At 44.4% G+C, this 16,181-nt stretch overlaps 2 protein-coding genes across 2 annotated transcripts in view; both read right to left on the bottom strand.

Moving 5' to 3' along the window:
• ST6GALNAC1 (ST6 N-acetylgalactosaminide alpha-2,6-sialyltransferase 1) overlaps positions 1-16,181 on the bottom strand; it is a 419,114-nt gene that overhangs the window by 59,190 nt on the left and 343,743 nt on the right. Inside the window, exons 6-7 of the mRNA XM_086930683.1 lie at positions 4,031-4,134; positions 1,046-1,135 (exon numbers count right to left, since the gene is read on the bottom strand). Of these exons, the coding sequence (XP_086786809.1) occupies positions 1,046-1,135; positions 4,031-4,134 (194 nt within the window). The remainder of the gene's footprint in view (positions 1-1,045; positions 1,136-4,030; positions 4,135-16,181) is intronic.
• LOC147702069 (securin-like) lies at positions 6,867-7,526 on the bottom strand. Its single transcript, XM_086930682.1, has one exon. It carries the CDS (start codon positions 7,475-7,477, stop codon positions 6,926-6,928), a length of 552 nt encoding a protein of 183 aa, XP_086786808.1. The 5' UTR covers positions 7,478-7,526; the 3' UTR covers positions 6,867-6,925.

The raw sequence follows: 16,181 nt of genomic DNA, 5'->3' as shown, positions 1-16,181 counted from the left end.
GAGGCTCCAGAGTCGATGCTCTTCATGATCCTGGGGGTGTCATCAGAGGTGAGGGTGGTCCAGTTGGGCAGGATCTGCTAGGAGCTGGAGCCATTGGGTGCGGTGGTTGCAGGTGGGGTGGCAGGGTCTTGGGTTGTGAAGCTGACATAGATCTCCTTGACCGTGTGGTGGATAAAGGTGGCCTAAGAGGTCTTGAGAGGAGGGAATGTCTGCTGTCTCCTTGCTGAGTTTGGTGAATTCTTTGACCAGGATGAAGAGTTCTTTGCTGCTGGGTGCATTGGCGTTGTTGCATTCCTGTACTGCTGTTTTCTTTGCTGTTCTGATGAAGTGGTGGTGTGCTGTGATGGCGGTTTTGAAGGCTGCGCGGTTTGCCAAGATCTTGCTGCTCCTTCATTTATTCTCAAGCTGTCTGCAGGTTCGCCTGGACTCTTGGAGGGTGGGAGAGAACCATCTGGCTTTCTTAGAGGGCTGCTTGCCTAAGGGTTTCCTAAGGGGGTGGGCAGTGTGTTGGCGCAGTTGGAGATTCAAAGATTGAGGTTGCGAGCAACAGCATTGGCGTCCGTGGATGTCAGTGGTGGGGTTTTCCTGAGGGAGGTGGTGAGCTGGTCTTCAGTGAGTCAGTTCTTTGGTCAGTACCTTTCCTTCTTTGGCACCAGGGTCCATTAATAAAAGGTACACATTAGCAAACACTTGAATCCTACTTATAGGCAAAATTGAATGCCTTAATAATGAAATGGAGTAAACAGCACTACAAGCATTTAAATGCACATTTACTACATCCCCCATCCTCTGATAATTGCTCGTATTACTTGGTTCAGAGCAGCTACTCAACAACATGTGGTGCCCTCTGTACAAATACACACCAAGAGTAGTTACCATACATCTTGCCTTGGTCTGACGCTGATAGCACCGATGAATATTTTTTTTTAGAAAAAGTACAAGTTCACAGTAAACTTTACTGACCACAATGAGTGCTTGTGCTCATATATTGCAGCGGGTTCAAGGATCCAGGCACATCTTGGAAGGAGTTGTTAGAGTCACGTACCTGTTTTTGATATATCTCATGAAGTCAGGATGGACCACCAGAAACTTTTTCACATCAAACTTATCACCAAAATCATCCCTTGGTCGGAGTCTGTGGCAAAAAAATACAGCAGTTGATACCTAGGGTTACCATCTGGTACAGTGTTAAAAGCAAAGATGCCATTTGCCTAGTCATGGTTTAGGATTGCTGTTGCTTACAGCAGGTATCTGTTAGACTAGCCTTGACATGGAAACCGAAGAAGAGAGACAGCAAGATACATACTCTATTTTGTAGTAACATTCTAAGCCAGCTTTTTCTGTTTCATCACAATATCGAGTGGCAAAATAGTGTTCCACAATAAAATATGCAAAATTTCAACTATTGCAATATTGTGAAGGTTCACAGTGCGCATGTGAATCCCACCATTACCCTATGACGTATAGGTTACTCTACACCACGGGTACTCATTGTACGGCCCACGGGCCGCCAGCGGCCAGACAAGCCTTTCTTGGCAGCCCGCAGACCATGCAGACATTGTACCTGGGTTTTTGTTTTTTGTTTTTTGTTTTTTGTTTTTAAAGTGTGTCAGCATCAGCAAACACCGCCGGACTCCAAGAGACTCTGCTGTGTGGGGGCCGGGAGATTCACGCAATAGAGTGGAGATGCAGGGGCGCTAAGAGGCGAAATACAACAAAGCCTCATTAGCAAGTAGATGGTCTTTTAAATACCTGTGAAGTACTCGGGTGTGGCTGTTTGTCAGCCGGGGAAGCTGTCTCATCCTGGGCTGCCACACATGCGGGGTGAGGTGACAGAGGGCAGCAGGGACTGAGAGATTGCTTTTACATTACAAAGGGAGAGGGCGGAGTGGGGCGGGGGCTGTCTCTGGGCTGGTGATGGGGACCTGTAGACACAGTACGTGCGCACTGCCTGAGGCACAGAGACCGAGAGAGAGAGAGAGATAGAGACAGACAGATAGAAACAGAGGCAGAGACAGACAAAGGCAGAAACAGATGGACAGAGAAAGGTGGACAGAGAAAGACAGATACAGATAGAGGCAGAGACAGGGACAGGGGCAGACGGATAGAGGCAGAGACAGACAGACAGGGACAGAGAGGGAGACAGAAACAGGGACAGATAGCGGCAGAGACAGATAGAGGCAGAGACAGGGACAGGCAGAGACAGGGACAGAGACAGGGACAGGCAGACACAGACAACTACAGAGATAGACAGAGACAGAGAGGCAGAGAAACAGAGAGAAGGAGACTGAGAGGAAGACGGAGATGGGGAGAGTCAGAGAGAGGGAGACTGAGAGGTAGACGGAGAGGCGGAGAGACAGAGAGAGGGAGACTGAGAGGGAGACGGAGAGGGAGAGAGGGAGGGAGCGGGAGAGAGGGAGGGAGACGGAGAGGGAGAGAGGGAGGGAGAGGAAGAGAGAGGGAGAGACTGAGAGGGAGGGAGTGGGAGAGAGGGAGGGAGGGAGACAGAGGGGGAGAGAGGGAGGGAGAGAGACGGAGAGGGAGACAGAAAGGGAGGGAGAGAGACGGAGAGGGGGAGACGGAGAGGTGGAGACGGAGAAGGGGAGAGGGAGAGGGGGATACAGAGAGGGGAGACGGAGAGGGAGAGAGGGCGAGAGATGGAGAGGGAGAGAGGGCGAGAGATGGAGAGGGAGAAAGGGAGGGAGAGGGAGATGGAGAGGGAGATGGAGGGAGGGAGACAGAGAGGGAGGGAGATGGAGGGAGGGAGACAGAGGGAGGGAGGGAGACAGACAGAAGGAGGGAGACAGACGAAGGGAGACAGAGGGAGAGGGGGAGAGAGAGAGCGAGAGAGGGAGACAGAGACAGAGAGACAGAGGGAGACGGAGAGGGAGAGAGGGAGGGAGACAGAGGGAGATGAAGAGGAAGAGAGGAAGGGAGACAGAGAGGGAGATGGAGAGGGAGAGAGGGAGGGAGACGTAGAGGGAGAGAGGGAGGAAGACGGAGGGGGAGAGGGAGGGAGAGAGACAGAGGGAGGGAGAGAGATGGAGAGGGAGATGGAGAGAGAGACAGAGAGGGAGACGGAGGGTGGGAGAGAGGGAGGGATGTGGAGAGGAAGAGAGGGAGGGAGACTGAAAGAGAGATGGAGAGGGAGAGAGGGAGGGAGATAGAAAGGGAGAGAGGGAGGGAGATGTAGAGGGAGACGGAGGGGGAGAGAGGGAGGGAGAGAGACGGAGAGGGAGTCAGAGAGGGAGGGAGAGAGACAGAGAGGGAGACGGAGAGGGAGACAGAGAGGGAGACAAAGAGAGAGACGGAGGGAGGTAGATGGAGAGTGAGGTAGATGTAGAGGGAGGTAGAGGGAGAGGGAGGGAGATGGAGAGGGAGAAAGGAAGGGAGACGGAGACGGAGGAAGGGAGATGGAGGGAGGGAGACGGAGGAAGGGAGATGGAGGGAGGGAGGGAGACAGATGGAAGGAGGGAGACAGATGGAAGGAGGGAGACAGATGGAGGGGGGAGGCAGAGAGAGGCAGAGAGAGAGGAAGAGAGAGAGATGTGAGTATGCCGGGTCTGGTGGCTCAGTGGACGAAGGCGTCCACTGCAGGGGCCTGTGCTGAACCTCATGGTCACAGTTTTTTTTGTGCTATAGCCCCGCCCCGTCCACCACTGACCCCGCCCCCACCGGTGTGGCCCTCGGTCACAAACCAGACTGTAAATTTGGCCCCCTCCCCGAGAGAAAGTTTGTGAGTACTCATGCTCCACACAAAGCTCCTGTGCACTCCACCAATTAGTGGCTTCAAACTGAAGCAGTCTATTCGGTGCAGAGGGGGAGGTGGGCTCATCTTTGGAGACCAGATGTCCTGTGCATGCGCATGCGAGTGATTCTTGGAAATGAAACACCTGTCCACAATTTGAGTCTTCGGGGCTTTGTGTTGCAGAGAGGACTGCACTGTTCAGAAGAAAAGGCGCAATGCGAGGCTACACAATTGTGATTGTCGACAGGTAACTTAAGGAGCCGCGGGTGACCCCGCACTTACCTGTAATTCTCCAGGGTTCCCTTCGGCATCTCTTTGTCTAGGACGAGCGCCTTTAACCACGCATAATCTCTCCCGGCTTCCGTGAAGTGGATGTACCTCGTCTCCTAGGATACCGACAAAGGAAGTCTTTAGTGCCTGGCTCTACATGCAAGTGGTTATTAAAAATGCACAAGGCCGCCTGTCAGTCACTGCTGAAGCATACCTATTGTGGGAACAGAGCCATATTGTAAACTGTGCAAATCCAGCATTTGAGATGGGCTGTTTTCCTCCCACCACACTCTTAAACTCAAATCCTACTTCTGTAGGGCGTTGTGACACCGTCCTCATTATAAATCCACCCCTAATCCAGAGGTAGTCCCCGTGCAGGCGCTGCCTCTGCAAATCATCCCGCCATGTTTGCACACAGCTTTCTTGAAATGTTTGCTGAGCTTCTTGTTGCAACGGTGTGGTAAAGCTAAGGCGCTCTGGCTTTCCAACAAGTCTCCTCCCCACCCAGTACTGGCCAGAAGGGTATGCAGTAGTAAATTCCCTTCCTCGTATTTTTAATATAGTTATTTTAATTATTAGACCCGAGGACGTGTAACTCAGTAATTGCAGGAATACAAACTTCCCCATATGTAACTTTGATACGACCTGCAAACCCCAAAACGGCCAAATTGCATATGAACGTAATCTACACAAAGTTAATGTTGTAGAATGTGATTTACAGTGTGCAATAAAGAAAAATAAAATGACTCTTCCGCTCAAAAGTCTGCCCTGTGACATGATACAAAGGAATACGCATAAGGAATTTTAAGATTATTAAATGAACATACACAATTAAGAGTTTTAGCAGGTTAGTATATGCGGAACACGTGCTCTAAAATGCAATTTTATATCCACATTTTAAAAGGCTTTCTAGCGAAACGCCTCCCAAACATTTTTGGTGCTTTAGGGCTCAGCCACTCTGCGAGTGATGGGACTGGCACGAAAAGTGTAGCCTATGCGGTTTTACTTTGTATTCTGTCTCCGACACTTGTTGGTGACAGGGAGCCTCAAGACTGGCTTCCTTTGCTTGGTAGTTTGATGATACAAACATTGATTGCCCATATCTGTCATTCAGGTAAGAGTTACCTCCAAGACTATATCGGTGTCATTAAACTGTGATGTTCCAGTACAGAATGATGCAGAAATAAGGTTTCCTACATTGGAAATAACCAGTTATTTCTTTTTGTGGCTGCTAAACAGCATCCTTAAAGAGCATTGCTAAACAGTAGATCTTGTTTTCGAAATGCAGAGCAGAACTATTGGCTTTGCCAGTACTCCCCCTCCCCCAGAAAGCCCTGATGCATGCAATAAGGCTGAAGCAAAAGCATCTCAAGAGGGCCGCTGTGTGTGTGCCCATGAAGCTTAACACAAATCAATCCAAGATGGCATGCTGATGCACATGGGACATCTCAAAATTATTTTTGGGTGATACATTATTCTTAATTTACCGTTCCAAGATGTGATATGGCCATTTTGGAAAAGTAAACTAAGAAATAAAGTACGCCTCGTGATTTTGTGCCTATATAGAATTATGAAGCCTGGTGGTAGTGTGAAATTGTTGGCACATGTAAAAAGAATATGAAATCGAAAAAAACTAAATATATATATATATTGCCCACTGGGGATGTCGATGATGAATTCTGGGTGTTATAAATTCACTTATATTGTTAGAAGATATATATACAGGTATGTGCATTAACAATACTTACAAAAAAAACTTCTATCTCCATATCTTAAATGGATTTGGAACATGTTTAGTAATTTCATGTCAGAATTTTGGTTACCGAACATACTCATGACCAGTCACTAACGGTTGAGACTGTTTTGCCTTAATATTACTTATTTAGTGCACATGCATTGGATTAAGCCATTCCTTTGATGTATTATCAGGAATACACCACTACAAGATGGCCGCTACATAACAGGCCCAGAGTCCTTTCCTTATTCTCACATTTGTGTTCACACGAGACTTGCTTTTTGAAAAACTTTATTTACAGTCTAGTATCAATGAAAAAATACCCGTGACCAAGGCGAGTGTTTCGCCGAAACGCGTTGGGGTTTTGCTCCATTGACCGTTTTTCACATGCTGCAATGAATGAATAAACTTTCCGTGGACTGTGCATTGGTGATTAGAGTGATCTTTATACTTTCGAAGCAGAGTGCATCTGTGCAGTTCTGGCTGCGCGGTGTGAAACTGAATATATATATATATATATATAGACCTTCACACAAAAACACCTTGGGGTATGAATAGTGGCGAAGACCTGATGGTTCATATTGGCTCATGAATGTTAGAAACGGTTGATGAAATTGCAAAGACTTATTTTTTGTATCTCGCAACATGTATATATGTATATAATTGTATATGTGTACATAGGACTGAGATTTCAGAGTTGTTGTGGATGGATTACCTCCTGCATTTTCCTTTTCTTTTCCTTTCCTTTCCTTTCCTTTCCTTTCTTTTGGTTTTAGTCTTTGATAGACTCATGACTCCTTGAAAGATGAAATTGATTTGAATTAGGAGTGATGAGATATACCTAGGTGTGTCCGCTAAATGTAAAACATGATCTTGTTTAATGAAATGACAAAATGAAACAATGAAAAGATGAAATAATGTAGTTTGAAATATATACATGGTAAAAAAGTATATTAATGTATAGAATTAAGGAAATGTAATTGGTTGATTTACTTTGATAAACAGACTTGAATAATATCGTAGGAAGGATAATAGCCGATCCACGGCTCAATTGTGGTTGAATAACAAGTAAGGGATTTTTTTTTTTTTAGCTAGTGACAAAACCTTTATTAAAACATATAAATACAGTAAAAGTGCATAAACAGTCCCATTAAGTCCAAATTGCTTTCATTTTAATAGTCCAGCAACGCCGGCAAGTCAACAGAGGTTTCAGCCGGCGAATACAAGAAAGGTAAGGGCAGGATATCTGACTCCCATGTGAATGAAGAGGGTTTCGGAGGAGATGGCATCAGGTTCACATGTCGATCAAACCTTTCCATTGTCTGGAGCGATACACCAGCCAAGCACAAGTGACTCAGTCTGTGCTCTTCAAGAACATCAAAACACTCAAAATCAAGTGGATTATAGGGAATGAGTTTCTCAATTTCTGAATATTCCACCTCAGAATGTTTTCTTCCATTCTTAACAGAAAGCTGTTGTAACCTTGGCTTCGCCATTTTTGGTTGTGTGCCAACAAGCGCGTTGCCAATGTTGATAGTGATGTCAGCGAGACCTTGCCTGGCTACTGGAGAAGCCTTTAGTACCTTGCCAAGTCGTAGTCCCTGCATTTGAGGTCGCTCAGAAAACACCTTTGTGGATGCAGATGACAACCTCAAACGATCCTTCGAACCACCATTTGTACTAGCAAAGACATTCTCTTTGTCCACGTAGATCAGAGTAGCCATCTATCTTGGTTTAGAACACAAATACAAGCCGCTTTTCAATCGAACCTTACACGTTCAACACTCAACAAGTAAGGGATTTGATTCAGTATACAATAATTGTATATGTGAGGAGGTTATGAATTATATACATCGCACATCCTAATGTACTTGTACTAACTAAAGAGTGGTTTACATGGTTAACGATTTTATAACATGTACAAAGATGATTACATCAACAGTAATAATACACCACTCTAAGATGGCACTGGTTAATGCCAGCTGGCCAGTAGTCCTTCCTTGATTGTGAGGAATCAATTTAAGAACATGCCGATGTCTGGTGGCTACCGACATCGAGAAAGGCTGTGTGCCGAAACGCGAGGGCGTCTGTCTTTGTCTGTTGAAAAATAAAGCAAACTTTGGAGATTGGAATTCCCGTGAGTGGGGTAATTCTTTGCGACGTGGAGAATTTGAGCAGAATATATATATATATATATATATATATATATATATATATATATATATATATATATATATTACCTACTGGCGATAGCCAGTAGGTATATATAGTTAGGATTTTTTCTCTATGGAACTTTTGAAAATTCTATGTCTAATAACTTTGGCGATTGAGGACGGAATCGGCTGAAATTTTCAGGAAAATGGCAAATTTTGTTTCTGAGCAGCCCCTGAAAATTTGGGGGGGTTCCGTCAAGGGGGGGCCGAGAAAAAAGGGGGGTCCCAAAACGCGTTTTCCCATTTTATTTTTCCATAGGGCCTTTGGCCTCACTTTTAGCTCGAACGGCTGAATGGATTTGCACGAAACTTGGCAAAATTGTAGGGACTGTTAGCCCGATGTGCCTTTGCTGGGTCTCAATATATGTGTTCCAGTGGATTTTGAGAAATTAACGTTTAAAAAAACAGATATATCTGTGACAGCGTCCTGGATAGCGCACTAGATTGCGTACTTTTCGTGTAACGGCGCTTTGCGAAGCGAAGCTGATTGGCTCTCCAGTGTCTGTCAACATTCTAAACAGTCCGGTGCGGCCGCCATCTTGTCTCTCGGTAGGATCGAGAGACAAGAGGAGGAGAAAAACGAAGGGGGAATTTAATGAAAGGGGGCAAGGTAGACCCCTCTTGACCCCCTAGGAATGATGTTGGGGTTATTTAAGGGTCCCGTGGGGAAAATAAAAAAAATAAATTTTTCGCGGTAGAAGCGCTTCCCGGTTCGCGAACTGGGTAGCGAATCGGGACGCGAAACGGGAATTCGCCATTTTGTGTTTCGATTTAATTAAATTACTAGATGGAGGAAAAACTATGTGAGTATTGGGTATAAGGGGGTACGGGAGACGTATCCTGACCCCCTATGTTTTCTGAGGGTGGTTGAGGAGGCTCATATATGTTGATACTTGTCTTCCAGCGGTTGCGCGTGAGCGTTTTTTTTTTTTTTTTGCCGCTTGACTTCTGTTAACGTTCGATTCAAAGGAAATTAGGAAGTGTTGATCGCCATTTTGACACTGCGAGTAAATATATTGTAAAAAATAATTGTTATAAATTAATCAGTATTGATAAACATTGTCTGCGCCATCTTGCTTTTTTTCCAATGCCACACTTTTGTCGTGCACGGCAGCCATTTTAGATGCCTTGACCAGACCCACTCTCTGCACGCCGCCGATCCTCAGCATGGCTCCCCACCCTTGCAAGCATCTCCCCCACGCACTGGTCACCCCTGCTCTCTCTCTGATGCATGGGCCATAAACTTCACCCCATCTGCGCTGCTCTTCCCTGAGTATCACACCCTGTGCCCGCCCGACACCTCCCTTTCACCCTATTCACTACCGCACCCTCTGACACTCCTCTTCCTCTGTGTCTGATTGCCCAGGCCGGTCCCAGGCTATCACCTAGCCCTGCGGATGTAGTTTATGGCCCCAACTGTAAAGAATCACCCCTGTTTAAAGGAGTTACAGTAGATCAAGGTCGCCACCTCATGAGATCCGTTACACCACACGCGTTCCTACTATCTGATAACGATCCTGTATTGTGATTGGGGAGGGGATTCTCACTGTAAGTGTGTGTGGGACCGAGCCTGAAGCGGAAGATTCCAGGGATGCCTTTTTGTACATCAAAGTCTTCACAATTATGTGTCACATTAAAAATATATAGCACTCCAACAAAGTTGTAGGATTATAACACTTTAATAACTTATAAATATATACAACGCTCCAACAAAGTAAACACGTGTAAAAAAACTTTTTAAACAACTATTTATATGACATTGCTTTAACCAGGATAGACAAAGAAATGACACAGTGATGTAAAAGTTTCTGAAAGAAATTCCAAGAACGTCCCATGTGAAAGTGAATTTTATCTGGCAATTTTTTTTCTTTTCCTTCTCATGAAAAGAAAGTTAATGCCAGATTCGTTATCTGCTTCATCTGCAAAAAAAAAAACTCTCGAGAGGGACCGAAAAAAATATAGCTATGGTAATCATACCATGCATCAGCACATGGAGAGGTGGCACCCTCCTAATTATTCTAAAGCACAACTTCGAGATTTGGTGGATAACCCTCGACCGGCAAAAACATCCATCAATGACTTAGCAATAAGTGAGTCAGAGGCAAGGGAAACGGTCCCAAATCTGCAAAAGAACTTTGGGCAGATGAGATTGACTTGTGTAGCATGTGGAAAATTAATTTCATGCGGAGAGATGAGTATTACTTTAATAAATAGATCATATGAAAATCATCAATGTCCAAAACGTCCTAGAAAGTAATTTTTGTCATTTTTGAGGAAGAGAGATAACCTACAGTGGTACGGGGTCGTTTTCGTTCGTACTTGGGGGGCCAGGTGACATTCCTTCGGGGTGGCTTAGGGGCATTTAAAACAACTTCCCTGATACAGGTAGCATATAAAGTAGAGGCTAAATACCAGGATCTTTATCGATTGCTTTATGCTGTACAAAAATGAAAAACACATACAACAAACCTGGACCATTCATATTTTCAATGTTTCTGCGTACTATAATTTTTAACCCTTAACTAATTGAGCTGCTTCATTTCACCTGCTTTTTTAAAAAAATGAAAAAAATCGGAAACAGTGGCCATTTCTTCGAAACTTACCAATGTACGCGGTACAACTACGTTTGCTTTTTCAAAAACCTTTAATAAAAATGTTGGTGCCCAAATACGGGCCTACAACCCCGTGGGCCGGCCACGGAGCAGGCTGGAACTGTAAATGGGGAGGGGGGGGGTGTTTATTTGTGGAAAACATAACAGAGTCAGTGGTCGTTGATTTCATAGTAAAAAGTGCGACAAGTGCAACAAAATCATATCGATAATTCATTGTGAGCAAGTACCATTAGTGTCGACAATTCCAACCTTCAATAATAAATACAGTAATCAATGATGCATTAGAACTTAATATCAATTCATTGTTCGAACGTGTAATCAGTCTTATCCCATATCAATTCATGTGGTAAAAACTGCATACATATCTCATGATATCAAGGCTGAGCAATCGGGGCACAACAAGGAGTTGAGAGTTTCATTTGTACCGGCGCCATTTTGGGTGAGGTCAGGAAGGTCCAAGTATAGTCAAAATGTCTCCACCAAGTCGTGGTTGGACAGGGACCTCTTTCGGTAGTCCAAAGGTTTTTGTTGAAGGGTAGCAGAGGGGACTGGTGACATGAACCATCAGTGAATGTGGGGTGGGAGGAAACAATTTCTCCTACCGGGTCATACTGGTGTCCCACCGGAACTGATCAAGTTGGTAGTCTTGCAGGATTTTGATCATTTCAAGACTGAGGCCGGCGCCGGCATGAGCGCGCCGACGTCCCTCGGCTACGTCGTGGTCGTTCCGTGGGTGATCATGGCAGTCATTTCTCATCGGGGGTCGGGGGCCCCGTGGCTCTTATAGAATCTTCAAAGTTGAGGAGAACGTTTCTGGACGCAGGACTCATTTTCAGGCTGACCTGAAAAGCGTCGTTGTACCGCAAAAGTAACCGAGACTTTCGGGTGAGTGCAGCGCCGCTGCATCGCAAGAGTGGACGAACCCTTTTGTTGGGTGAGTGGAGTGTTGGGGGTGCAGCTGAGGGGCCCCCACCTGGGGGCTGGGAGAGGCTCGTTCGCGCCGCCTCTCCCTCCCAGCGCACCCCACGCCGACACCTGGCGTTGATATCCGTGATGTCCGGACTAGGCGATAAGAGGGGGGGGGTCGGAGGCAGAGGCAAGACATCCCCCCCGTGGCCTGCAGGGCGCTGCTTCAGGACCGAACGGGGAGCTCATACCAAGCCGGGGCCAGACCAGGAGATATGAGGGGAGGGTCGGTGGCATTTGCAAGACATTCCTCTCCAGTGTTGTCGCAGCTAGAGTTCCCGTCGGCCTCGGCTCCTCTCCTGGTGCACCTTACGTGACGACCCTTTTGTTGGGTGAGTGGAGCGTTGGGGGTGCAGCTGAGGGGCCCCCACCTGGGGGGGTGGGAGAGGCTCGTTCGCGCCGCCTCTCCCTCACCAGCGCACCCCACGCCGACACCTGGCGTTGATATCCGTGATGTCTGGACCAGGCGATAAGACGGGGGGAGGTCGGAGGCAGAGGCAAGACATCCCCCCGTGGCCTGCAGGGCGCCAGAAGAGAATGGGAAGACCAGCACATTCCGGGCCAACCATCCCACGACTTCTCCGGCTGATGGTGGCTAGTCGGGCCCCGCCCTGCACGTGTCGAGGCCTCATCTTCCGGATGGGCGTAACCGTGGACCTGTTGCACTTCGGGAGTTTCCGGAATGGGGGTAGGTATCTGCTGATTTGTATCTATTTCATGTTACCGTTATTGGGTGTGGCGGGCGGTGGGACAGACATGCTTGGAGCAGTGGGGGGGTGGCGGAGGTTAGCTACCTCGTGGCTGCCGTAACGTCAAGCTTGGCTTCTCTCACCACTTCCATGTTTCTTATTTCTAGCGAAGTCAAAAACTCATCAGTGGCCTACTGATTTTGTTCGATTTCTTTCCCTTCTTTTTCAAGTGTGTTTCATTGTAAAGTTTCTGTTTAACAGGATATAGTTTTTACTTCGTATTTTACATATGTCTTCTTTATTAGGGGTACTCTCCGGTTGAGCCAGATGATGTACCTCTAATAAATGGTCCGGGTGGAACTAGTTTCTCAATCAGTGGGGAGTAGATGGGCATGACAGATTACAACGGGGGACAAAGGTCCGCATTACCCATCCTTCACTACTTGCAAAGACTAGACAGAATATTTCTATTCCACGTTATTTGCAAACAGAGAATACCTCGTTAGAACTATTCCTTGAACAATAAATGTCCAGCCAATCAATCAATCAGTGGGGAGAAAAACAGGCATGACGGATTACAACTGGGGACAAAAGTCCGCATTACCTATCCTTCACTATCTGCAAAGGGAGACAGAATATTCCTATTCTTCTCTGTTTGTAGACAGGGAATATCTCAAATAGCAATAATCAATAAAAAATTTACAACTTTAAGGTAAATACTCACAATATGACTACTCAACGAAGTTAAAAAGTAACGGATATAGGTACTTGAGAGGTTTTCGGTGGCAGATAATCTACAATATACACTTGTACATATGAGTCTGATACAGGGCGGATCTCTGTATAACTATGGATAATTAGATATTAGGATGGCATACTTTGACTTGTGATGTTTGATCTCATTTAGTCACTTCAATCTAATTTTTACCATTAATTTTTCTTTTTGTTTTGCAGATTAACTACAATACTTATGTTGGACTCCATATTATATGTTGTTTATTATATTGTTTTGTTACTTATAGTTCTAGTTATTTATTGTAGTGTTATCTTTTAGTTATAGTTCCAGTTATTGTTTTAATAAAAGTTAATTAAAAAAGTACATACGTCTGTTTTTTTGTGGGTGTAGCAGTCATCAATAGAAATGATATTTATAATTTGAACTATAATGCTGAAGCTCACTCATTAGTAACATATTGTGGTGAAATTTTAACCTATGTGCTAACGTAAGTGTTCCATAAACTACTACTATGGTAACAGGCAAAATACTGTTTGGGGGTAGGGTATAATACGCAGGAATGCTGTAAAAATAAATGGGCAAGGGCTGTTTTGTTTTCCACTGTTGCAATATAAAGTGATCGATAAAAATCCGATAATCAGGCCTATCAGCGACTAAGACAGCAGGCCAAGTCTCTTTTGCTCAACGACTCCCTCATGGGACGAAGAAACGTCCTTTTTCACGAAATAGGAATATTTTACTTGCAGGACAGTTGTTAATTTCCCGTGAAAATACATTAGCCTGGAACATTGTTAGTGATAAACTGTAAATGCATCTGGGTCCTTTGCTTAAAAAAAAATATATAAAATATATTTGTGAATTAGAATAAGAATATATGTTACAGCTATAGATATTTGCTATTAAAAAACCATTGAAATTCACTGAAAAAACCATAGGTTTTAGGCCATATATAGTTAGGGATTAGCATTTACAAAACCTTAATTTACTCGCACAAAACCATAGAAATTCGCATATATAGTTAGATGCAATAACTATATATCGCGCACCCGCAATCCACTGCTGATGATGTCACATATTACATCAATCATGACATGGTCAGTGGCATCACTGATGACATCACTGATGACAACTCAAATGACATCACTGATGACAACTCAAATGACATCACTGACAACATCACTGATGACATCAATCATGTGATAATACGATCAACCTCTTCAGACTTTAATATAACCTTAGATACGCTCAGAGTAAACAGACACTCACAGACGGTCACTCATCCATGGAGTTACTCACACACCTAGTCAGTCATGCAAAGAATCAATCACACCTCCATTTCCTCAACTATACAGTTATACACACCTTACTTATTCAAACATATACTAACACATATTTACTCTCTTATACAATCCCTGATACAAGTTTACAATGATCCATTCAGCCACTCACACATTCACTGGCTCTTATGCACAGTTATTTATATATGTCAACTCTCACATGTACTGTGTTTTACATATGTACTTACTTTGACATGTAGCACTGAGATATCCATTCACTCATCAATATACTTGTACACAGTCAACCACCCATACAGCTGTTTCCACATGCAGTTTTGAACCCATACATCTAGTGAATCAACTGTTCACACATATATGCACAGAGTCACACACCTCCCAGCCACCCCCACACTTACTCTCCATACAAATACTTGGGCAACCAATCAATAACCTATATAGTTACTCATATAGCTACTGTTCAACACATGCAGCAGTTCATAGAACAACAGATATAATGATGCACAAATTAAGACAGTTTAGTCACTAACCCATGCACTCAGTGAGACACATTTAATCACTCTCTCATACAGTCAGTCATGCACTTACTAAATCCTTCATCCAGACACTTATACATCCACTCATTCTTCAATATGTAAGACATATTTTAACTTTACATAAGCATACAGTCACTGGATGATGTCATCAGTGATGTTATCAGTGATGTCATTTGAGTTGTCATCAGTGATGTCATCAGTGATGTCACTGACCATGTCATGATTGATGTAATATGTGACATCATCAGCAGTGGATTTTTTCTCTATGGGATTTTTGAAAATTCTATGTCTAATAACTTAGGCGTTTGTGGACGGAATTGGCTGAAATTTTCAGGAAAATGGAACATTTTGTTTCTGAGCAGCCCCTGACAATTTGGGGGGGGTTTCATCAAGGGGGGGCCGAGAAAAAAGGGGGGTCCCAAAACGCGTTTTCCCATGTTAATTTCCATAGGGCGGTTGGCCTCACTTTTAGCTCGAACGGCTGAATGGATTTGCACGAAACTTGGCAAAATTGTAGGGACTGTTAGCCCGATGTGCCTTTGCTAGGTCTCAATATATGTGCTCCAGTGGATTTTGAGTAATTTAGGTTCAAAAAAAGATATATATCTGGGCGGAGCCTAACCACACATCTGATCTGATTGGCTGTCAGCACTTCATCCAAGAAGTGTTGGCAGCCATCTTGGGACCAATATACATGATAGCACCTCATTAAAAAGCATTGTAGTTAATAGAGGGTTTTAGGACTTTAGTTACATTATAAATCATTTGTTGATGGTACCATACTCGTTTTAGGAATTGTGGTGGGTTCTAAGGTGATTTTACCATGTGAAAAAACCTTCTGCTGTGATATCATGAATATTGTTTGAAAGAAAACTAATATCTCATGATTTTCCCACAGTGGTTTGGAAGGGGATCTATAAGCTAAACTGAAAGCATATTTTCTGTAAATTCACATTATCTTTCTCAGTCATGTGAAAATGGAGTCTGACATTCTCAGTAAAACATGTACATCCAACAAGGACAGAGACTGTCAGTTGATTCCTTTGTGTTCTACTGCAGCCTCCTAGAGTGTTCTAAAGAACAACTAGAGCGCTAACAGTCCTACTTATTACAAAGGTATGGCACACCTGAAGCCATCTTGATTGGAATAAAGTGGTAACTCTTAAAACATTTAATTTGAAAAGAAACAACATGAGGGGGTATATTTTGCCATAGAAAGTATGATTAGTGCTGCAGAATGAAAAATTAGGGCACATTTTGAGTGACTTCTCAAATCCTTTTCTATTTCATTAAAACATTCTGACATGCAGTCTCCCAAAATGGCCACCAGAGACAAAAGAGCCCAAATGTAGCCCAAATATCACCCAGATGTAGCCCAAGT

The sequence above is a fragment of the Lissotriton vulgaris genome, chromosome 7 (genome assembly GCF_964263255.1).
Source record: "Lissotriton vulgaris chromosome 7, aLisVul1.2, whole genome shotgun sequence".
Classification (NCBI taxonomy): domain Eukaryota; kingdom Metazoa; phylum Chordata; class Amphibia; order Caudata; family Salamandridae; genus Lissotriton; species Lissotriton vulgaris.
Note: the sequence above shows the minus strand (reverse complement) of the source record. Positions and strands in the feature narration are given on the sequence as shown.